The following is a 25,414-nucleotide window of genomic DNA, read 5'->3' as shown; positions in this document are numbered from 1 at the left end:
ACTCGCTGAATATGCTTACAGATCTCTCCATCCGGAGAAAGAGGGAACACCGGCCCTGACACCTAATCCTCTCCCACGCAACACCGCCGGGATCAACACCAACACAGAACAACGTTAGTCTTTCATGAATAACATTCCAAAAAAGAAGTGGACGGAGACGCTGAAAACATTAGCGCAGCGCTTCCTCACAAATCCTTCATATTTCCTGCTACTTATACTGGAATTCCGAAATTGACCCGGCACGTAAACAACAAGATCACGTGGCGGGTCCGAACGTGAGTTGAAATGGAGTAGAGCAACGATTCGCAAACTTTGAAATACTGTACTGGGCTCTCCCGGTACCACCATAATGACCAACATTAAAAAATATAGAAATGTAGTAGGTCAAGGTCTTTAAGTACTGTACTCCACTGCAAGTATGTGGTTTTAACGTGAAGTAAATACTGGGGAACAAAACTGCTCTTGAATAATTCCTCGGTTAAAATGTACTGCACATCTTCTTCCTCTTCTTTCGGCTTGTCCCGTTGTCCTCACGTCCTCCCACACAACATCCATCGACATTTTCTTTGGTCTTCCTCTCTCTCGCTCTCGCTCTCTTCCCTGGTAGCTCCATCCTTACCATCCTCCTACCGATTTCCTCACTCTGGACATGTCCAAACCATCCAAGTCTGCTCTCTTGACCTAACCTTGTCTCCGAAACATCCAACTTTGGCCGTCCCTCGAATGAGCTCATTTCTCACCCGATCCAACCTGGTCACTCCGAGAGAGAACCTCGACATCTTCATTTCTGCTACCTCCAGTTCTGCTTCCTGTTGTCTCTTCAGAGCCACCGTCTCTAAAATGCCTGAATAAATGTTTGAAAACAAAACACTTCTGAAAGATGGAATATAAATGTATTCCACTCCAAAGTTAGATACAACTAAACTTTGCTTTACGGATGCGCTGCGATGGATTTCAAAAGGTTTGATCCACTGTAGCAATCTGCACAGTTGGAACATTTAATTCAGTCATTCTTCGGTTTCCACTAGAGGAGGCGCACGTCCTGGAGTGGAGCTTTGTTGAAGGAATACTGCTGAGAACTTCTTCTGTTCCTCATGCGCATTTCTAGTGGTATATATCACTGCCTGACGCAATGTATCATATTATACAGCCACAGTCATGTATACCCAAACTGAAGAGGGAACAATATTAGCGCTTACTCGAGAGCAAATGTACGAACAATCAAGGTCGTACAATCCCGAGATTCGTGTACTGTTCACTCCGAAAACGGCAACCAAAAACAAGAAATGGAATCTTTGAAGGAGAAGATAATGGCGTACCACCCAAGATTCATAACTATAACTTGCCGAAAACTTTTGTAATACGTAGTGGCCCCTACGCTCTGATCGAGGCAACTAATAGGGGTGTTGCCATCCTCTTCAGAAAATAAATGCCACACCTCAAACAGAAAACTTTTGAGTAAATGATAATACATCGCAACACACAGCAGGGCAGACGAGACATCTGTAAAGTCGACATTTAGGGCACGTTTTACACTACATACGCAGTATACACACACAACTAGCTTGGAGAGATTTTCGAGCAACAAACTGGGGGTGGTGATTCTTTTGCTTTGTAAAAAAAAAAAAAGCAAATCGTGAGTTATTGGTGACGTTTACACATAATGGCACGTGAAAGTGCAAGTACAAACCGATTTCTTTTCTGCTCGCATTTTCCTTTTACGTGAGTTTTGGATTTTTTTTTCTTGAAAATCTTCCATTTAATTCTTGTAATATTCTGAATTTTCTCTTAAGAATATGCTCTAATATTATAGCATTTAAAAATTTCCTTGAGATCAGACTTTGTTAAAACTGTACATTTATTCTAAAAAAAAAAAAAACTCTAATAATGTAAAATGTTTATTTCAAAAATGGTTTAACATTGTAAAATCATACATTTTCTTGTCAAAAAAAATTCACATTTCTTGAAAATAACAAATATTGTAAATTCATTTTTTTCAAGGAAATATCTGACTTTGGTCTTATAAAACAGAATTCATGAAAATGACCTTTAATCCCATAAAAAATTGCTTGAAAATCCCTGACTTTAATCTCATAAACCAGTGGCATAAAACTCAAGGCCCAAGGGCCAGATCTGGCCCGCCACATCATATTATGCGGCCAACTTAAGCAAATGGTAACTTGTTTCTTGCTAAATTCTATTCCAAAAGTGTAAATTATTTTAACTTAATAACATTGACATGGCAAGCGTTTTTTGTTTTTTTTGTTGTTACCAAACTTCATATATAATACACTGAAAACGTGTTGAATCAATTGTTTCCTTTGGCTTTGTCTTTCAAAACTACCTAACCATATTTTTTTGTGTGTCGTAACTGCCCATCTTAGGAAAATCTTAACTAGAGTGACAAAAATGAATTTGACACCTGTGCAGGATTTTTTTTTCTCATACTCGTGAATAAACACCGATGAGATTCCATACTCTACTCGTACTGTATACTTATTACTATGCTTATTATTTTATATTACTATGCTCATTGCTATGCTTATCTTTCTTCTTTTGGGTTCCATTAGATTACTCTAAATAAACACAGCCTTCTGCTTTCTCAAAAAGAAGGCTTTTCGGAAGACTATAAGGATAACAATTAACAAAAACGGAGCTCTGGCCAGAAAATACGCAGAGAGCTGATTTGATAGCAGGGGAATTAGGACTGGAGCAGGAGTGTGTAATGGGGATGGATAGGAGGGCTCGGGCCCGGGTCAAAGCCACTTAGGAATCACTGAGGAGGTACAAGTGCGGGTCTATAAGAGGGAGGAAAACCTTTAAAAGGCAGGAGAGAGAGAGAGAGAGAGAGAGAGCGAGAAAGAGAAGGGCTCAGGAGAAGGAGAAAACAAAGTGAGATCATTCATTTCCATTATCACGATTAAAAACACCGTTCGGCTTTGTAGTGCTTTTTAATTTACATGGGAAAGCGGCGTGAGGAAGAGTAATGCGGCGGGGGGGGGCGCGATCACCTCGGCGGGACCCAACGACTTTGCGTCCCGGGTCCCGGCACGACGCCCGCCGCCCACAAAATCGGACATTTCACGCATAAATAAACGCCTGTATGTCATCTTCTTCTATGTGCATTAAGAAAGTAGATTAAAGACATGAAATGTAAATGTGCTAATTAAATAATATCCTTCCATTCCTAATAAAAATGTCACGTTTCCCCGGTGGAGAAATACGGACTCAAGAAAATGGAAATAGCCTTGACACTTGGATTAAAACGCTATTGATGCCATTAAAATGCTAAGTGGGTCCGGCCAATTGGCATAACCACATTTCACTGGCGGAATGTCAAAGGCGCACACAAGTAGAAAAAATTACTAGAAGAGTATTGTTAATTACGAGGTGCTGCATATTTAATACGCGGTCGGCTAAAACAAAGGTTATGCTAATATGAGTATAGGAAGTATTTAAAATCCGGACGCTCCATTCGAAGCACAACGTTTGACAATTCTCGGGAGAAAAAGACATTTCTTGCTTCCATTGAGAGCAGATTATATATGTAATAAATGCATCACAGACAGCGGAAAATATAAAAACAATCTGTTTCTCATTAGGATGCTTTTAAAAGGAAGAAAAAATGGGCTTTTGTGGAGCAATTTAAACGGTTGAAAAGCTTGCGGGCAATGGCAGCGCGGATCTCTTGTGCACTCTTGTGGTGAAAACTGTACATGATTCCATCTTTTCAAAACGTTTCATTCAGCGATACTTGGAGAATTTTTGGGTTGTGGAATGTGGTCATATTTTTTTAAATATTTAACAAACCCGTTCACGCACGTTTCATGTTATATTGTGCAGGAGAAGTCCTTTACATTTAGTTGACAATTATTTCTCTTACACATTCTATTGGAAAACGTAAAAATAATAATCCTCAAACACCATTTTCAGTGGATAAAAAAATTCTACACACCCCTTTTAAAATGCATCGTTGCATATTTGTGTGATATAAAAAATTGTTTCAAATCTTTTTCCATCTATTGTGTGACTTATAACCTGTGCAACTCCATCCATGCATCTATTTTCTTAGCCGCTTATCCTCGCGAGGGTCACGGGGAGTGCTGGAGCCTATCCCGGCTGTCAACGGGCAGGAGGCGGGGTACACCCTGAACTGGTCGCCAGCCAATCGCAGGGCACATGGAGACAAACGACCAATCGCACTCACAATCACATCACAATCATGTTTTGGGGATGTGAGAGGAAACCGGAGTGCCCAGAGAAAACCCACGCAGGCACGGGGAGAACATGCAAACTCCACACAGGTGGGGCCGGGATCGAACCCAGGTACTCAGAACTGTGAGGCCAACACTTTATCAACTGATCCGCCGTGCTGCCCACTATGATTATTATTATTATTTGGGCTTTAAATTTTGAATCTGACTCATCATATATTGTAAAAAAATAATAATAATATTTTGTATATATAATATAATGAATGTTTGCCGCAAACAGGTCACATTGCCCTTCATAGGATCAATGCTCAGCCTCAAAAAGGTCGCCGACACCTGGTGGAGTCAAAGGTGACCAGATTCGTTCTGTTTACAGTGAAAATATTTGACTTTTTTTTTTTTTTTTTTTTTTTTTTAAAGCCGATTTGCATTAAGACCACATATCATTTTTACACAATCCATTTGTTAATATGAGCGGAGACAGATAAATGGGAGAAACATCAAGGATGGGGAGCCAATTAAGTTCAGAAGCTCGGTTGTTCCATCAAGGTCCCGAGGCAGTTGTAAATCTACTATAGTGCCCCATCTCATAATGTACACGCAGCAATTAGACAGCCCCGCAACACTTCCTTTGTACAAAGCATTTGAATATAAAGACAATTAAGCATTTTATGTTGATTTGATTTCCCCGGAGCTGTCGTTATCCGTCTTGTACAATCCCGTCCATTTTTTGAACGGGAAGGTCGACCCCTACCTCCGTTCTCAAGAGCGCAAACATCGCTTTCCAGGGGATTTGATCGTGAATTACACTTTTGCTGGCAGGGTACGCGCATTTGTTGCGGTTAACGACGACATCCAATCCAGCCCGCTTAATGAAACTCAATACAGTCATGTTCAACATTAAAGGGGGTGATTTGTTGGGTCTGTGTCATACATTTGGGCCGCTAATGTTGACGAATGCCCGCTTGGGCGGCCGCACTTTTACACCGCACGATACCACACTGCCACCTGGTGGCGTCCTTGTCGAAACACCGACTGCAAAGACCTTATGGGACAACTCGATGCTTACAGTTGTGATGTGGGGTACGCCGTTAAACCCCTTCGGGTGAATTAAACTTCATCCCGGAGAGACTACCTGTGATATCAACCGCCTAAACTGTTTTTTTTTATTTTTGTTTTTTACTGTAGCGCAACAATGACAAAGCGTGAAATAGCAAGCAAGAACCACTCGTGATATGGAGGGGGCGATGCAAATGGACAGGTGTCCCGATACTTTTGGCCAAAAGGGGACATCCTGTATTGACATCCGGACTGTTGTGGTTGTCTTAGAAGAGGTTTTGCCTCTCATCTGAGGTCACTTCTTGCAACAAGACTCAATTAGGACTCGGTAGCCTGAATTGCTGTGCAGAAAATCAACAATGACAACAAACTTGGCCATGAAATCGGATTCTGATTCGGATTTATGCTCCAAATTGGAGGCACACACCCACAGTGCCCAAGGTCATAACTCTATTTTAAATATATCCAAATGTCAAATTCATTTTCCCATTTAAAATCAACTGAAATTTGTTACAGATCTCGAACAGCGGCACAACTTTTTTGTGTTTTTCATAATGGTCACGTGACGTCACATACCAAGCGTGACTGGATTGGCTGGCTGCTCGGTTCTGACCTGAAGTAACCCTGCCTGGCGGCACAGACGGTGAATTTTCGACAGCGAATTGTAGCCAGTTGAATTGTTAGCATTGAAACGTTACACCGAAATACAACTATGGAAAATGTGATAACTTTGCATTTCAAATTCAAATCCTGCTGGCATTTATTTACTTCCATACCTCTCGTACTATGCGGATCACCTACCGAGGATTAAGTGCATCGCAGATTCCCCCCCCCCCTTCCCCCCCAAAAAAAACCGCCAGCATACATTAGTACAGTACTGTACTGCATATTACAGGGGAAGGCAATGCGCCATCCCCGGGCGCGATGACATGTATCAATGAAGCAAACAAAAAAAAATGTTTTTTAATTTCAATTCAGTACTGTAATGGGAAACCGCATTGATCGGGTATAATGCGGCATCCCCAGCAAGACAAGGAATTAGTGAAGCCCCCCCCCCAAAATAAAAGCCATTTACCCCCTCTTTGCGGTTTTTCACATTTCGCGGGTGAGTCTGGTCCCAATTCACCGCAAAAAACGAGGGATTACTGTATTAGTAATTTTAATCATCAAATAATCCCTTGATTATTTGTTCAATTAATCAATGAATTGTATACATTTTTTTAAATTCCAGCCCTTTACTCAAAAACAGGAGTTTATATGAAATTGAGTGCAGAAAATGGATGAACCTAAATTGATTATGATTTTGTTATGGGTTCGGTCTGTAACATGTCAGAAAAACGGCAAAAATGTATTTCCGAAATAAATGCAGATGTTTGAAAATAGAATATTTCGATAGAACACAATCGGTTTGCTTTCATAGAGTACTCCAGAAATCCGAGTCTATTCTTGACATTCTGAAGGTTTGCATAACTTGAAGTTATACAAGGTTTCTCATCGGTCCATAAATATTGCGTTAATTAATTAAATAATATATCAGCCGTTGATCACACCTCTAGTTGTATTGTATTTAAAACATAAAACATCGTAAAAGAGAATGAAAAGCGATAAAACCGCGTCATGCTGTACCCGCTGCAGTGCTTGAATGTTGAATTTGGACCTTTAATTTATTTCATTATTTTTATTTTATTTTTTTTTTCTACTTCATTCGAGCAAATTTGGGCACTCAAAAGTCAAGTTTACTGTTGTGTACTGCATGTAAGAGGAACTCACCAATGCCAGAGTTGGCACCGGTAATCAGGACCACCTTGTCAGAGAGATCCCGACCTTGAAGGATCTCCAGAGCCGCCGAGTTGCCGTCGTAGCGCTTCGGCTTCACCATCACGTCCTCCACGGTGAACACTTGGCGGGGGTCAAAATATGTACTCCGCTTGTTAATGTGACTGTCGGCAAGATAAGGATTGTAAAAAAAATAAATAAATAACAACAACAATCGCGCATGCACATTCTGTAATTCTGCACTTTTGGCTAAACAAACAGCCACGTGAAAGTCATTTCTGCATGACGATCGGTGGACTTACTCAACATAAACTATTTGGCCTTGCTCATTGGTGTTTTGCTCCCAGCCGTACGGCAAATCTTTTTGGAGAAAGACAAGATAAATGCAAAACTTTCTGAGGCATTTCATACACAATAATAGCAATTACACCAATAAAAAAAAAAAAACAAAAAAAAAAAACTTTGATTCAACTTTAATGCCATAGATGTTGAGTGTAGAAGTGAAAACAACCCAACCTCCAGCACAACGTTTCTTCTTTCCAGTCTTGGGGTGTTCCCATTGTGTCCTCATCTCATCGTGGCTTTTGACACCCCCCCAAAAAATATCACAATAAAGGTTAGCGACTATAATGTGCACATGTATACTTTGTTGTACTTCGTTTAACATACACATTCATTTAAAAAAATGACGTGATTAATTACTGCAAGTGCGCAATCGTACTGGAGATTCATGATGCATTTCATACATCTCATATCGGTGTAAGGTACAAGAGCAAGCTTGCGAACAAACACTTTTAAAGCGCCTATCAACACATGTCCGTGATTGTGACTCGTGTTTGACGAAATCCACTCACTTTGCGTAGTACACCCATCCATCTTTCGTGGATCTTTCCTCCCACCCAGGGGGTAACTCGTCGTCACTGTCAGTGTCGTCCATACCGGCGTATTTAAGGGCTGCCATGGCTTGAGCGTCTTAAGATAAGAAACTCGGAACAAAAACGGGAAAACTATTACTGAGTGTCGGCGGCGTGCACAACGACGACGAACGTCTGAACAACTAAATCTACTGGCAGCTCGGGGGGCTCCGGTACTTCCGCAACAACACGGTGACGTCACACGCGGTGCCCGACGGGATATTGAGTGTATCGCGCAGGAAGGTGAAACGTACTGTTTGTTGGACTTTACACAAATAATTCCTTTCACGACTGGAAAAATAATTATATATTTCCTGGCCATTTTAATCCTTTGCATGACCATAACGCATTATGTGTCAAAACAATTTTGCCAAATGTGTCTGAATAGAATAGAAATACTACTACTACTACTACTAATAATAATAATAATAATAAAAGAGATTTCCTTAACCTTAATTGCATGGGTCATTCTTGAATGTTTTCATAAAATATTTAAAATAATACTAAAAAAATATATATATATCGACAAATTAGAAGAGTGCAGTTGCTTCAATTAAACTGGATTTCCATGACCTGGATGATTGAGAATTTATGCATTAATAAAGAAAGTGTTTCCTCGTTTTACACGGAGGTCACGATCCAAAAAATACCCATGTTAAGTGAAAATCCGTGTACTAGAAGTTTTTTTTTTTTTTTTAACGTTTTTTTTCATTCATTATATATTTTTTTCATTTAAAGTTTTTTTTTTTTTTCATTTACAACCGCATCTTTTCTGTTTACAGGTTTGTTTGTTTTTCATTTACGGTATATTTTTTCCATTTCTTACATTTGTTTCAAGGCTGTTGTACCCTGAACCACACACTTTAGAAACTTTTTTCGGACAGGCATCAACATTTCCGCCTGTCGATTTCCTGTTCCATTCTTCCCTCACTTGTGAACGAGACCCCGAGATACTCGAACTGGCCATGGTCTCAGAATTAGAGCTGCTGATTCTCATCCCAGCCGCTTCACTGCTGAGAACTGGTCTAGTGAGAGTTGCAGGTCACACCTTGATGAAGTCAACAGAACCCCATCATCAGATCCACTACTAAGGCCACCAAACTGGGACCCCCATCTACTACCTCGGCTGTGCCTGGGGTGCCAAGTGTACATGTGGAGACTGTTGTGCTTGCACATGGTTTTCGTTATGGACGATCTGCAGTGAGCACATAATTCCGATAACAGAACACCGCTTGGGTTCTGATGGAGGTGGACGGATGTTCCTCTCAGTCACGCCCTTCCAGGTCTCACTGTCATTGCCCAGGCAAGCATTGAAGTCCCCCAGCGAAATGATGGAGTCCCCAGCACTCCCTCTAAGGACTCCAAACAGGGTGGGTACTCTGAACTGCCGTTTGTTGCATAGTTATGAGAAAGCTGCAGTAAGTAAGTAATACCTACACCTGCTCGGCACATCTCCCCATGCGCATCTCAAGAGTGGCAGAGACTCCAACCCCTCTCAAGAGGACTGGTACCATAGCACAAGCCATGTGTGGAAGCGAGCCCGACTATATATAGTCGGAACTCCTCGAACTCACACACCAGCTCGGCCTCCTTCCCTGCCAGAGAGGTGATGTTTCACATCTCTAGAGCCAGGTCCTGTCATCGGGGACCGTATCACCAAGGTCCCTGCTTTTGGCCACTGCCTCCCGACCTCAACGTGTCGTGGTCCTGCCGGTCCAGCTCTGGCTCTGCGGGTTCCCGCGCGGCCATGCTCATTGGGGGGCACACACCTGCGCCTCATTTCTGGCTGATTGGTCCCGGCGTATATAGGACCATGGGGACGACTGGTCCGGCGCCAGATCGTTGCAACTCATGCCCCGTTCCTGCACTCCCGTATCTCTGATCGACAACCCGTGTGTACCGACCTCCACCTGTTCTCCGACCGACCCTGTAAGCCCGACTCCCTTGACGCTCCTGCCTTCCCCGATCGATCTCCCGTGGACCGACTCCTGGCTCCCCGCAGACCCGCTCTGGCTGCCCGACGCCCTGACTACCGCTGCTGCGCCTGACGGCCTGCCCGATCCCCGACCGTGGAACAATAAATGTTTTTCCCGAATTACCTCTGCGTCTCCCGACTCCTGCATTTGGGTATTACCTTCGTATCATGACACAATGGCAACTCCCACAGGTGATGAGCCCATGGGAAGGGGGACCCACGTTACCCTTTCGGGCTGTGCCATGGGTGAAGGCCTGGTCACCAGGTTCTCGGCTTCGAGCCCCACCTCCAGGCCTGGCTCCAGAGCGGGGCCCTGGTGACCCAGATCCAGACAGGGGAAAACCTGTATCCATCAATGTTTTCTATCCCAGGAGTCTTTTCGCAGGGCTTTTTCCACTTTGTCTAGGACCTTTTTTCCATGGATGACCCTACCACGAGTGCGAAGCCCCAGACAACTTTGCTCCTAGGATCATTGGGACACTGAAACCCCTCCACCACGATAAGGTGACTGCTCCCGGGAGGGGTCTCTGGACAGTAAAAGGTTAGAAAGGTTAGAAATCAAAATACACTTTGCTTTTCAGTTCTTAGTGTGTGATATTTAGCAGACAAGGTCCTGGGTCAAAATGACAGAAGATATATGCACACGTTGGATAACTACGTAAAGGGTTTGCTATACAAACGCAGCAGCCAACTCCGATCATAATAATAATAATAGTGTAATATCACATTATGATCAAACGCTGCCGAGGATTGGTCTCCAATGCGCATGCGCAGCAAAGAGGCGGGACCAGGACGTGGGCCGACCTCGACTGTCGCGTGTGCGCGTGCGTCTATATATTTGTATGTGCGCGTGCATTAGCGTGTGCGTCTCTCTTCAACAGACACAAGCTTACGACGTGATGAGACGTGCGAGTTAACGGGTTTTGTGTCTGTGCTTCTTTTTGTTTTTATATATTGAAACTTTTATTATTATTTGTACTATAACGCGTCTTGTTTCCATGCCGTATTCCGACCCATTCCGCTCCGGGGGACCCACGATTGCCTGGCCAAAGAAAAACGACGTGGTTTCTGCCGAAGAGTGTCCGCTTCCCCTCCCCTCGATGAAGCGCTGCGATGCCCTCTGATTTTGTCTCCCTCCTCAGTTCGGACCTCGACCTCAATTCCCCCAAATCTCTCTACTCTAAAGGCGAGTATCATCCAAAATGAACGCGACACTACAAAAGTGTTTTTGTCCCCCGGTTTCGAACACGGGTAATGACCCCCCTGCCGTTAGCTAGCCTCCGTTAAGCTGCTAGCTTGCTGGGTTAGCTTTTCTCTCCGTTAGCCACTTAGCCGAGCTAGCTGATGGAGTTAGCCACCAATTTGCTCGCTGGCTGTCTTGCTACCTGCGTGTTCGAGCTTCCCCTCGTTTGTTCACACTCGGAGAGGAGACGGATGTGGTCCGACTTTTTCTTTTTTCTTCTTTCTTTGTCTTGCAACGCCATGCGTTTCCGATAACGGCGCCCCAGGTCGCTTATCTACCTGGAACAGCTCTCGAGTCGGGAGTACGCCGACGTCGTCATTGGCGCCCATACTAAACACTAGCATCGCGCTTAGCCTCTCATTCTGTGTGAGGGAGCGAAGAAAGTCACAACCCTCCCTCGGGGCATGCCTTCCATTCAAATTCTGTAATACAATAACATCTTATAATCCCCCCCACCACCACCATTTCCTCCGATATGTAGACAATTAAAGTCATGTAAACATCGCTTTATTCGAACAAGCATTTTGAAATAGATGTCACATTTGCATCATATTGCTAATGTGTATATACTGGTGAGGCTGGTTACATTGAATTACACAGGATTATTTAACAAAATGTTGAAAACGTTGCATTTACTTTCCTAGGGGGGTTAAAGGCTTACCAATAATACATTGGATATCAATGCGTTTGTTAGCCTTTAATTTTGAAGTTGACGTCTTATGAAATGCAGTGATTGAAGGAAGTCCTGACTTATCAACACAACACACTCCCATAATCAAGTTCAGTTGCTAATTTAATATGCTTTTAAAAAAAAACTCAAATTTATTACACTGTCATAGAGTAAAAAAAAAAAATCATAAATTTATTACGCTGTCATAGAGAGCTTGCTGGTGTTAGCGACTAGAAGCTCGCTTCTAGATGTGTCTTTGGTAGGCTCACGAAAGCCAGCTGACTACTTTTCCCAAGCAATTTATGAGGTGAAAATGTATTTGCGCAATTAATTGGACACTCTAAATTGCCCCTAGGTGTGATTGTGAGTCCGTCTGTTTTTTTCTCAACGTGCCCTGCGATTGGCTGGCAACCAGTTCAGGGTGTACCCTAATGCCCATTGACAGCTGGGATAGGCTCCGGCACTCCCCGCGACCCTTGTGAGGATAAGCAGCTAAGAAAATGGATGGATAGATTTTCAACTTCACCTTTTTTATGAGTTTTTTTGTTTGTTTATTCATCTTTCGTCACCATGGGCCCCAAGAAACCTTTGTGGAATTAAGTTGTGTGTGTGCGTACATTTGTACATATATTTTAGCTGCTCAGCTGTCAAATGTTTGCCTCCTCCTCCGTCCCCCCACAATGCCTTTTGCCTGTCACTCACCCTTCGCTTCGCATAATCGCCCAAGGTAAATGAACCTAATTTTTTGTCTTTAAATGCCTATTTTTGGTGCCTTGGGGCTTGGAACTGATTAGGTTATTTATATGTAAAAAAAAGTGCTTCTACTTACGAAAAATTCTTGTTGCAAAATGACTTCGAGAAGGGATTAATTTCTTAAGTAGAGGTACCAGTGTATATTCAAAGATACGCGACAAGGTGAGGAGAAAAAAAACTAGAATTTGGATTCACAAATTCTGTATACAATGTCTTTTCCGGAGCTGATCAATGACGTCATTGATCGGATCGGGGCATTATGATATTAGAGTCGATCGGCATAAAACATAATTATCGGTCAAATCCCGATCAAGCCGATTGGTGTTCCCTAGACATGCAAAATTGTGTATTTCGTCCTTAATGAAGACCTACCTGATCACGTAAATGTATAAGCGCATACAGTACATGTTTAAAGATTTGATACGTGCTCAGTCATACACACACACACACACACATCTTAAACTTACAATTACCAATTGAAACCACATTTTCTTATATGAACTTTTTACTTTTTTCACAACATTAATATAGAGTTGGTAATTTAGTGCCAATACTTTGATTTGAATTTAAGAAAAATGTAAGTATTTATTACTACTACATTTTGTGCAAATTTGAAAATGTTTTCTGCAGTTCTGGACGCATAAGCATCTACTACTGATGACAGGGGGCAAGGGGGCTGCGAAAGTAGAGAAGCAGTGTTCTTGTCTGCAGCCCCACTAACAGGACCACCTGTTGCAAGGGAGGAGGATGCAAAAGATTAGTGACATTGACAGATTGCGAAAGTTGTTTGTTTTTGTTGCCTTGACAAGCCTCTCGTGTTTATTTAACCATTAACCCTGTTATGTTGTTTCATTGGGAAAAAATATTGAGTTTGTGAGGGTTCACTGAAATTTGGGGCTGTGTGAACAAACCTCTGTAGGGTGAGATGGCAAGACAAGCCTCGCTATTGTTTTTGTTTAGTTTTTTTTTTTAATGTATTTTTCCACCCCTAGGGTTGGCATCAATCTCAAGTATCCACGTCACATGCCCTGATTTCACTAAGGTGCTGGCAGACGACACAGTTGGCATCTCCTTGACACCCAAAGGAGCTGTTGCCATGGGGGCCCCGCGAATGCCACCGTTAATACTGACCAAAGCACCTTAAATTCAGTGGACAATAGTCCTGACAGCTGCGGTGTTTAATTTCAGAGGGTGCTCGCTTTATCGCCTTTGAAGAAGTCATGCAGGATACACTCTCAAAGCTATTACGGTCAGCTTGGAGCTTTGTCCTGGATTTCGGCCGCTCTATGAGTGTATGCCGGAACATCAAAGGTTGCATGTGAGCCCTTCTCGTACGCTCGTTGAAATCTGATTTTGCAATTTGAAACAATTGCAATTGAATTTAAATGCTGGGTGACGGCGGATGAGGACTCAAGAAAGCATTGCAACATTGTTCGCCAACAATTAATGGAGATCCAAAAAAAAGAAATTCATTGAATTGGTCTTGCAGTGGGTGCAGTGGAGCAACTGGGTAGATTCTTGTTCTCACAGTTCTGAGGACAGGGTTTCAAGTCCTCGCCCCACCTATGTGGAGTTTGGATGTTCTCCCCATCGCTGCGTGGGTTTTCTCCGGGCACTCCGGTTTCCTCCCACGTCCCAAAAACATTCATTAATTGGTGACTCTAAATTGCCCCTAGGTGTGATTGGGAGTGCAACTGTTGTCTGTCTCCATGTGCCCTGCAATTGGCTGGCAACCAGTTCAGGGTGTACCCCGCTTCCTGCCCGTTGACATAAAAGGTAATAAAAAAATATAATAAGAGGTATAATTTTAAGTTGGCTGTTTAAGAAGTTAATTGCAAGAGGGAAGAAGTTGTTGGAACGTTTTCATTGTTCAGTAGTGCTTACCTGAGCGAAGGAGCTAGAAAAGCTGGTGACCAGGATGTGGAGCGTCCAAGAGGATTTTGCATAATCTTGTTTTAGTTTTGGCACCATGCAAGTCCTCCATGGTTGGTAGGGGGGTACCATTTGTACCATTCAACGTCGTAGAAGGCAAAACACATTAAGACTGTGCAACCAGTCTGACGTATGACGACACAAGAGCGCTAATTTAGTTCCCACCATACTTTCATTTGTTTTGCTTTGATAGCTTAGAAGTCTTTTCTTCCATACAAATAGTTACTTTAATTCTGACTTCACTGACGCATTAAAACAATTGTACCAGTTTAAGTTCTTCCTCCTTTTATAGCAGAACAGTTGGAAACTGCACTGCTGCGTTGATTCAGTTTTTTATGCTTGCCGACTTGTTGGTGTTGATCAGTACAGATACATTTTTATCTACTAGTGTCTGAGTGACAAGCTGTCACTTGGTCACAATTTTAGTTGAGATCAACATTTTAATAGCTGCTTCTGTTTACCCTCTTTCAAGTGAAATAGTTGGAAAAAAAAAAGGCAAGATTGCCGCTGCTCTTTTAACTCTTTAGTGAACAGAGCAAATGCCCCCACCCAAAAAAAAGCTACAAAATGAAGACACTCCTGGCGTCACTCGTAAGGCCATGCCCCTTTGAGGTACAGGAGTAAATGCACTTCATAAATAAAATATTCTTTTCGTACATTTTGATTTTTACAATGTAGTTCATTTTTCTTCATTTTGTTCTTAGAACACAGTATTACTATCCATTCTTATCGTTGTCGTAATGTGTATCAGGTCGTGGGATGCAGTGGTATCAGAATAAAAAAAAGATTTTATTGCACTTCTCTTGACACGGTGCAATCGCGAAAGACCAAATTGTTCTTGTTTGATCCAGGCATTACGTTCTCAGGTGTGGCGTCTATCCTACACCAACTACTTATTTTTAAAATCATTTTATTGGTGGTCAGATATTTGCACGACTATGTCAAAAGATGACCAATAAGGCTAGAAATTTTCATTTGGGGATGTACTGCACAGGATTGAGACACAGAATGAATTTTTTTTGCCGACCCTATCAAAGTAATTAATTGGATCGGCGGATGACAGTAAAGCCAAACAGGAGGCCCCCCCCGTAGCTCAGTGGTTAGCGTGCTGGTTTGGTAAACCAGCGGTTGTGAGTTCGTATCCCTCTGCGGCCTGTACTCCCCAAGAGGGGTTGTAAAAACTGTGCCAAACAAATATGAGCTTCTCATCTGAGATGGTACGGTGTGGCGACCCCTAACGGGTCGAGCTGAATGAAAACTTGAGCTTTTTTTTTTTTTTTTTTTTTAGCAAATGCTAATTATCATCTGATACCGATCACGTCGATGACATCGAGACTGAAGTTTACTTCTAAACTTTGCCTAAACTTTCTGACCCACTGGTGCTGTTCCAGTTTGATTGCAATGTGAAGAGTGCTTGTGAACTGGCAGCAAACAGTTGCTCCATGACCCTGAAGCTGGCTGCTTGGTCAAGTCTGTATTTATCACATGATTTGTCTGCCCCCCCATCTTGTTTAATCAGAAATTTGGTATGTCTCTGTATCAGGGTCAAAACTAGCACCGTCTAATCACATATTTGGTTAGAGATGTGATGCCTATCGTGCAGTGGGTGAAGGGTCAGCTGCTCAAGTTGAATTGCTGAAACGTATCAATTTGAAGCGTTAAGATTGTAGTTATAGTTTTCACAACAACTTTTGTGCCAGTACCCCAACTCGGACATAAGGATGAAGACGCACAGCAATTTTTTTTTTTAAACATCTTAAACCAAGTTTGTGTTCCTTACTGCCCTCAGCCTATGTTCACCCTGCAGGTCTTTTTTTAATTAAGTTTTTGTGCTAAATATAATTAGTATCTTTACTTTATCTTTTATTTTTTTTTATCCGACTCAATGCATTAAGTGGTGACAACCGTCACAATTGTTCGATAAAACAGACACGCAACAAAACAGCAACAGCGGAGTCGGGAGCAGGAAAGGTGTGAAAAGAAAATGCTTTAGAACTGATAGATATAAGAAAACGTTGACTCTGGTTGCACAAAAGACCTCAAGTAGTAGTAATCAAAGACGAAGTACAACATGCTTGACTAAATATTATCTTATCTGATATCTGCATTGTTGCAAACTCTTCTTGTCATTTTGGTGAGTGTCTTGACTCAACGCAACCAATTGCTCGTCGATTTTCTGGCGACAGCGCCAGCTTCTTGATTGACAACCGTTCTGCTTCATGTAACTTGTCATAAGGGTCAGCCCAGCTAACTGTTGACAGTCAAAATATACAAGAATATGCCATGGTAAATATTGAACAATTTTTAAATTGTCGGCCCTGTCTATTTCAGGCCGGACTTGAGATGAATAGTCTTTTCTAATTTTGAAACACCCCACACCACAGGAAAAAAAATTCAGACATCCCAAATCAGAACTTTGCTGACTTTCATTGGATAAAATGGGGAAAATGCTAAAATTGGGCCTAATTATGGGTGTGATGTTTTTTTTATCTGAAACCTTATCTGGTATTTACTTTAAATTAATGACCACATTTAACGAGGTTTTGTGTTACATTTCCATAATTTATGTTCTAGATTCACATTGTACAGATCATGATTTTGCTAACGTCCTTATCTTATATTCTTTGGAAGGCCAAAAGTAGCAATAATAGAATTGGAATTGTCTGGAAGACAAAAAGGCCTTTTACACGTCTTTTGCACAACATCCTGTAAAGTAGTGCCTACCGTCACGCTACCCATCTTGTTTACACAGAGCTTATAAACATGGGCACGGCGCCTGCCCTGTAAATTTTATATCTGGTAGTTATGTCAACCTAAATCTGCCTGTCCTATTTACACAGTAACTCCGCAGTAGTCGTGCCACCATCGCCACCGATTGTTGATGTCTTTTGCCTTTAACACAGGCCGACGTGGCACAACATCCGTGTCCCATTACAGGTGTGAAACTGTACAAAAAGTACCTGAAACTAACTGCTCCAGTCATGTAGTGTATGATTGACAGGTACAGCGTAACCCCAGTTTATTGTGGGGGATACATTATCAACTAGGTTTCCATATTATTGAAAGAAAAAAAAAAAGTGTGTGTGATATAGACCAATCAGAGCCAAGTTTGTTTCCATATTTAATTGGGGAAGCTAAGCAATCCAATCAGAGCAAAAGTAATTTACTTGTCACATATTATTGGGAGATCCATGGGTCTCAAATGTCACATGGAAAAGACCAACTAGATTATCTTGGAAAAATTACAAAAATGGGATTTCCTTCCCAAATGATCTCACAAACTTGATAAAAGAAGGTTTTTGGGACCTTTAATATATATCATAGCTCTTGCTGAAGTGGCCAATATAACAAAGCGTTCCCATGTTGAAATACTGTAAATCAGCAAAGTGCATCAGGGTGGCAGTTTACGACTTCAAGCAAGCCTGTGCTCAAGGTGAACTGCGTGTGCTCTTCAGAGAAAACAAAGCCCAAGTAATGGCCACTCTGGGGCGGTAAAAACGGCTCTCTGAGCCTGCTTCAGCGCAGCCAAACCTCAGCCGAGCGAATGATTAAAGGCAGCCGTGGAACTATTACGCGAGTGTCGATGCTCAGGTGGATCAGTTATTGTTGCAGAGAGGCTTTACATGATCAGGATTTTTCATGCCAATCACCAATCAGGGAATTTAGAAAATGATAACTGGTCAAGAATCTAGTCGCAAGATGGAGCAATGATTCTATTTCAATGACCTGTTCCTTTATTGTATATACTGGTGTACTTGTTCAAAAAATCTATATTTACAATAAATAATGTACCTCTATTTATGCCAGTGAGACGCAGTGACAGACAGAACTAAGCCACTGGTCTTTTATTAGATGGCAGTAAGCACATAAAGCAATTAATATATCTACTTTTTGTTTGGAAGTGTGCTGTGAGCTTTTTCAACTGTTGGCTCCAAAAAGGTTGGAATTTGCTGCTCTGGTCAATATCATGTTCAATGACACGGCAACATGTTTACAGACAACTACGTAATGTTTTGATGGCTTGCGAGCCGTATCGTGATAAAAGTACTTGAACATACCTCAAGCAAGACTTACACTAAGTCGTCCCCTCCTGTCCTGAGCGCCGGTGACCACGCGTTGTGTCCCCATTTTCTTCTGTCTCTGCGATCCATTTATGTTGTCATGTCATATTTTAGTTTACAGGGTAAAGCCCAATGATCACAAAAACGGGATGTGGTGGTCTTAGAAAAGAAGATTTTACTGCAATTGTCTGACAGTGCATTTGTGAAAGAACAAATGTGTCTTGTAGTCTGATCCCTGCATTATGTGCCATCTTTCAGCTGCCTTCTATCTACCATTGGGCTGACATTTTCTTTTTATAACTTTATTGGCCGTCAGATATTTAAAGTTCTGTCAAAAGACACAAAGAACTATAAATACTCCTATAAAATAATTCACTTTTAGATTCATATATACTGCGCACGATGACGATGCAGCGTAAACGTCTTGAGTTATTGATTGACCAAACAGCAAAAGTGCTAATTATTGGCTGATTCGATCAAGCCGACCAAATCGGCATAACAACTTACTTACCTACGTTACAACTTTGAAAATATTAATTTGATGGAAAAGCAGCCCCATACTGTATAAGGCATGAAGATTGTTTTTTTGTCACTGACCAACATCTTCCTCGGCATATTAGAAGGAGGAACACTTGGAAAAGGGAAGTTCAAGTGTGATGGATGGGAAGCCAATTACCCGCAGGTCACCCTTTGGTCCTGGGTTGAATTTTTCTTTAAATTTGCACACGCACTCCTAATTGCATTGCATGGTTCACACTTCTATTTTTAGCGGCAAATGTGTGCGAAACACTCACATCGTAGAGCGGTGTTAATGAGCGGAAAGACCGTGGGGCTTTAGCACAACAGAAATAAAACTGCTCTTGGGGTTGAGCCTGGTTTTCCATTGTCCACAGTCTGTCCATCAACATGCCAATGTCCTTGTGCCGGTGGTGCTCAAAACCTGATTTAGACTACCCCACTTGTTTGTTCAGCTTGTTCGCTATTAAACCTTGTGAGTGTTAAATTACAATATTGTAAAGAGTATGTAATCCTTTCAATGTTCGTACACTGTTCGATAGCGATTTGATCAAATGTCTTGACTTTACGGTAAACGACTGGTTAGCGTGTGTGCCTTACAGTTCTGTGGACTTTGCACGTACCCGATACCTGCGACAGTTTTCTCCGGCCACTCCGGTTTCCTCCCATGTCCCAAAAACAAACTTTGATTGGCGACTCTAAATTGCTCCTAGGTGTGATTGTGAGTAGGACTGGTTGTTTGTTTCTACGTAACCTGCGATTGGCTGGCAACCAGTTCTGGGCTTACCCTATTTCCTGTCCAAACATCGTTGGGATAGGCTCCAGCACTCCCGCGACTCTTGTGAGGATTAGCAGACAAAGGATGGCTTGATTTTTCCCTATTCATACAAAACATGAGTATCAGTCACACTGACACCAACAAGACACAGTGACTTATTACTCCGAATGACAAGTCAAGAGAGAACCATAATTGTATTCAGAGCACAAAGTGACCCAATGCAAACTTGGTTAACGACTAACGTTCCAGCAGACGTGGCTCTGCATAATAATTAATTAATTAATTATCTCTTTCTCTCTCTCCCCCCCCCCCTGTCTTTGGACGAAAGGGGTCGTATTGATTTTTGAATTTTGGCAAATTCACCATTTTACATTTTTTTTTCTTCTTCTGCTGAACCTATTCCTAGCTATTTGTGGAACGACTTCCCTCTTTGCATATTGGTCTTTGTTGTTTATGTAATGCCCTAAGATGGCACCAAACGCATGACTATTTGGAATCTTGTCCAGTCATGTCAGCAGCTTTACTGTTGATAGTGTCTTAAAGGAACTGGGCCAAATGGAGTGTATTGATCGGTAGTTCGCAACATTCATAGAATAAAAATAGGTCAAAATAAAGATTCTCTGTTGAGGAAAATATAAGAGAAATCATCAGACCACATGTTCCCAAAAAGCAATTTAATTGACCCTTTTCTTTGAAATGTCAAAGTTGTGCAACAATAAACTGCTTCTGTGGAAAGACAAAATAAATTGTGATTTATAACTATGATTTCTTATTTGGTGTGCTAAATATCACCTAAAACGTACATAATGTAATATATACCCACTTACTTCCAAGCTATGTTTGAAAAGCATGCATCAAACATTTCATTTTAACCAGTTTTTAATTAAATTTATTTCTCAAGCAAGGTCACCATAAACGTGATAATTGTAAATTAAATATTAGTAATTTGTTGTCAAGAGGAATGAGTTGCTCTTTTGTCTTCTGCTCATCTCAAGTGAATTGTTATCTGTTCAAGAATGTAATTAAAGCTGCAGCGTTTTGTTGCTGAGATGCATCCTTGTGCTGCATATTTCTTCTGTGCACCAAAAACATTGTCCTTGTGAATAGCTTAATTCATCCGGCACCCCCCGTCTTAACCACCAAGCCAGCTGTAAAGAATAAAAATGGACCAGTGACCCTTGCGGTTTGACAAAACTTTTTCGCTATGCGCAATATCAGCTGTGCATGCTTCTAGCATGAGGTCATTTAATTTGTCTAAATCTAGTCTGTTAGTCCCTCCACCTTCCGTTTGCTTATTTGGACCAACCTTGAACTAAACTTATGCAGCTGTTTTGCTGAGAGGTACAAAAACATCAGCAGGAGAAACACTAAAAACGTTCCTGCAACTGGAAATGTGAATGTAAAGCAATCCCAAAGCTGTCAGACGGGTTTTGGGGGCTCTGTCTGAGTTTACAATTAAGTTGTATAGACTTAATACATTTTCAACAAAAATGTGGCTTACCACTAACGATAACGTGATTTTATGGTGAGATTTTGGGGCAAATGCTATACTTGCGTTCCCTGTAATGTGAAAATAAGTTTTGTTGAATTTGATACACCAGAGAGAAGTTATTAGCAAACCTGACCAATTTTGCCATGTAAATAAGTGAGGCTTAAAGTAGTTTAAAATGTATATCTCTACAAATCAGTTCATGTTTCAGGTATTTTTAAACGGCTATCAAATTACTTTACAGGGACTTTAAAGGAGCTGTTGTTTTAGCATCAAGTAGAAGAAACAGGACGGCACGGTGAGCAACTGATGAGAGCGTTAGCCTCACTTTTCTGAAGACTGCGGTTCAAATTCCAGCCCGCCGCGGCGAGCATTCATGTTCTCCCCGTGCCTGCGTGAGTTTTCTCCAGGGATTGGCCGACAACCACCTCTGGGCGTACCCCGCTTCCTGCTCGAAGATAGCTGGGAAAGGCTTGAGCACTCCCACGACCCTTGTGAGGATAAGGGCCTTGGAAAATGGATGCATAGAAGAAACCATCCGCCGTGGTAAACCAATTGGCGTGATTCAGGGCACGGAAACCCCCCCCCACTATATTACAACTGCCCCATGTCTCACGAATAGAAGGATTTCTTTTGTTTGTTTGTTTCTTGGCCAACACTACTGAGCATTCTCAAGTGCCTTGCGCTCCAGTCAAATCAGCGCAGGGACATGGATTAATCCATTGTTGGCACATCATATCACGTCTTCTTCACTGGTTTCCTCACTGGACTCATAATATAGGTCAGATGTAAAAGCCCAAATTTGGCAAAATAGGATTTCCACTTTCCCAATTACATGAGTTTATTTCTCATACATGGTCTTAACGTAGTCTGTAGGCCTCCAACCGTATACAGTAGGCTCTAAAATAAACGGGTCATATCATGATGGGTTTCGCAGGACTACAACGAAGACAGTCTGTTTGTTTACCCCGTGAACAAAGCTTTGTTCTTGGCACTTCAAGGTTACTGTGAAAATCACTTATTGCTCAAGCCATGAAGTTGCTTGTTTTTTTTTTTTTTTTTTACTTCTATAATTTGAGAGCCTTTCTTGTTGGGTAGTTCACATTTTGGAGATGGAAATCCTGTGCAATGTCTTGCGCTAAGTATTTAAAGCCTCTCTGGACACAAGCTTGCGGCTCTTAGATGAATCTCTTGAGGAAGATTAGCTTGAGATAAACAATAGGCTGCTCTCAGTTTTTTGTTTGAAAGCTCTAAGGGCTTCATGTTAGCCATTTTAACTTGACTGTGTCCGTCATTCGGTGGGGTTGCTGATGTCAATGGATATCATGTGTCTTTGTCACTTTCAGCAAATCTGCTGGTGCTCCATCATTGGGAAATATCAGATGGCTACTACTACACATGCCTGGCGCCGCTGATGCGCAGCTGAAATAGCCATGCCAGGGTTTTGATACGCCCAATTCTCCTAGCAACCAGACAACCTAATCACCTATGTAGGCCATCGAGTGGGGTTTATTCGTGGGCGCTGCGCTGCTTGGTAATGAGTTTCTAGGAATCACGTTGCTATCAAGTATCCAGGAATGTGTGTCTGGGTTTCAACTCTCTAAACTGCTTTACTGGTGGATAATTGTATTAATCCTGGGATGCCATTTGTTGTTTCAGTTTCCCCAGGAGAATTTGTAGACGTAGGAAATGCTTTACCGTTGATGCTCGGGTCTTCTTTCATTCTATTTCAAGATTTCTTTCGGGAAAAGGAACAGTTAATGTGTGACTTATTTGAAAGTGTATCGTAACTGTATTATATCGTATGGAGAAATCCGGCGGTTGGGAGTAACTGTCTGAAAACAAACATCCATGCTGAGCACCCCGGTATTTAAAAAAAAAAAAAAGTTTGAAGCCTCTTGGGCTGTAATTCAGCATGCCTGTTTCTATATGATGTAAGCTCCCCTTTGTGGGTCCCTCGGCAACATCTTCATTCAGTTTTGAAGATCAGCCAATGAGGGACAGGGGCGGGGGATTTGGAAGAGGCAGTTACAAATTTAAAATTATTGCTGTGTTTTGTGCATGCATTGTTCAGACAGCATTCTGAATTTCATATATTTTTACATCAGACTCCTTATTGGGTAGCTAACACGTCCTCGGAAAGATGTATTGCTTATGTGATGAAGATGCCAAATAGAAATATCACAATCTGTACAATGCAGACTGAGTCATTTCGCATTATTCATTTTTTCCCATCCATTGTTCAGTGCACGTTTATCAAGCACCTTGTTGGGCAGTTGTGTGTATTTATTTTTTGTATTCAGTTTACAAAAAGACTTGAGATCCTCAAAGAATTATTTCATGGCTGTTATTCTTTTTGTCAATACACCAATATTGACTGTTTTTCCTCCTACAAAAATGCATAATAATGTGGCGATAGATGGCTTTATAGAAACGGGAGACAAGGGGCCACACTCCCATCGACTGCTTGGTAAATGCGTGATTTCCAGTACATCGTTTCAATGGTACTAAAGGTGGGCCAAAGCGGGAACGTCCCCAGTCAACAAAATATCAAAAGTTCAGATAATGAAAAATGCACCAAGATGTAAGAGGACCTGATAGGCTTGATCATCGTTGTCATTTCTCATAGTGGTTTTTCTGCTCCGTGGAGTACCCTTACTCGTATATTTAACAAACATTTGAACAACTATGAATCCAGCTGTGTTAGAATTGTCTGGGCAATGTACAAAGAAAAGTGAGGATAGGTGAACTGGACCTAATCCTCACCTCAAGCCCTTTAAAGCTTCGTCTCGCTCAAAGATCATTGGGAATGGCTGTGGGAACCGTCCTGCAATAAAAAGGGACATTTTCTCGATTATTAAGATCATTTAAATGCAAGACTAAATTTCCCAAATCTTTTATCTTGTGTGGTTTTAGAACTCCGTTATTTAGTGATTCATGTACTATCACACTTAAGGTTGCAGCTCTTGAGATCTTTATGACAGTGAGTGAGTCACTCTCACACGTTTTTTTTTTTTTTTTTTTCTGCCATTTTTAAAAGATGTCTCCGCCTTTTCTGTCATTTCAGAGTCTGTATATGACCTCCTCCCCAAAGAGCTCCAGCTCCAGCAGTCGTCCACCCAGACCGACCCAACCACCATGAGCCAGAAGAGCGGGGGAGAGGCGGGGCCTCCTCCATCGGCAGCCTTGGCTTCAGGTGAGCCACCGAATCGGCCGAGGAAAGTCCGTAATAAGGGATCAGCTTCTCCTTGTCCGACTGTTCCCCAATAATCACGGGAGAACACCAACAGATATGCCTTGTAACGGTGACTGAGGGCAACTTCACCCTTTCACCGGTTCCCGAGACAAACTAATCTCTGACCGTATGATGCATTTAAAGCTTTAAGCCGCCTTCCATCGCTGTTGAACTGATTACTGCGCTGATTTCACAGCCCCTCTGAACTTTTCACAGACCTCAGAGGCATGGCTCACTGTTAGCCTTTCTGTTGAGGATGCTAGGTTCATCCATACTGCAACTACAACGTGTGCATGCAGCTTTTAACCCTTTTTAAATTTTTATTTTTTTATAACTAAGAGAAACTTTACCATGTTATTTTCTGTCGTCATTGAGGGCCACTGTCTTTAATACAGTGGTACCTTGACTCACGAGTGTTCCAACTTGCGAGTTATTCTAATTACGAGCTCTGGGCTTAATTGTTTTGCTTTGTATTGTAAGCAAAAGATTATTTTAAGTCATAAGTAAGTCGAGCGAGGTGTGGAAAATGGGACAGTTGAGGTACTGTAATTCCCTCACATGTGGACAAGGAGATTCACAGACAAATTTCAGCCGTTAATTGAACAGAAGACTTCTCCCAATGAGCTGCTGTAGGCCACAACTCAGGCTCACACGCAAACCGACTGGCCAACTTGACATCGCAGACCATGCCTCACCCATAAAGCAAACAGCCAATACACAAATAGTAGAGGATGTAATCACACTTTACAAAAACGTTTTTTTTTTTTATACCGTACTATTTTTTTACAATAGGCAATACTGA

General features: G+C 41.8%; 2 protein-coding genes across 12 annotated transcripts in view; one reads left to right on the top strand and one right to left on the bottom strand.

The window, feature by feature from the left end:
* Nucleotides 1-11,492, bottom strand: part of wwox (WW domain containing oxidoreductase) — a 182,958-nt gene extending 171,466 nt beyond the window's left edge. For 2 of the 7 annotated variants that reach the window (XM_061823511.1, XM_061823518.1), the window contains exons 1-4: nt 7,901-8,367; nt 7,563-7,627; nt 7,349-7,406; nt 7,041-7,210 (exon numbers count right to left, since the gene is read on the bottom strand). In XM_061823511.1, coding sequence (XP_061679495.1) covers nt 7,041-7,210; nt 7,349-7,406; nt 7,563-7,627; nt 7,901-8,007 — 400 coding nt within the window. In that variant the 5' untranslated portion in view covers nt 8,008-8,367. The other 5 variants (XM_061823514.1, XM_061823513.1, XM_061823512.1 and 2 more) reach the window with 5 other exon arrangements.
* The window catches only part of nfat5a (nuclear factor of activated T cells 5a), a 30,390-nt gene continuing 15,436 nt past the window's right edge, over nt 10,461-25,414 (top strand). For 3 of the 5 annotated variants that reach the window (XM_061823510.1, XM_061823509.1, XM_061823508.1), the window contains exon 1: nt 24,443-24,573. Coding sequence is in view for 2 of the 5 variants with exons in the window: in XM_061823505.1 (XP_061679489.1) it covers nt 11,049-11,121; nt 24,445-24,573 (202 nt within the window). In the remaining 3 variants the exon portion in view is untranslated. Of the gene's footprint in view, nt 11,122-23,479; nt 24,361-24,442; nt 24,574-25,414 lie in introns of those variants that run through there. The other 2 variants (XM_061823505.1, XM_061823507.1) reach the window with 2 other exon arrangements.

The sequence above is a fragment of the Syngnathoides biaculeatus genome, chromosome 6 (genome assembly GCF_019802595.1).
Source record: "Syngnathoides biaculeatus isolate LvHL_M chromosome 6, ASM1980259v1, whole genome shotgun sequence".
Classification (NCBI taxonomy): Eukaryota; Metazoa; Chordata; class Actinopteri; order Syngnathiformes; family Syngnathidae; genus Syngnathoides; species Syngnathoides biaculeatus.
This window is presented reverse-complemented; position numbering and strand designations above follow the sequence as displayed.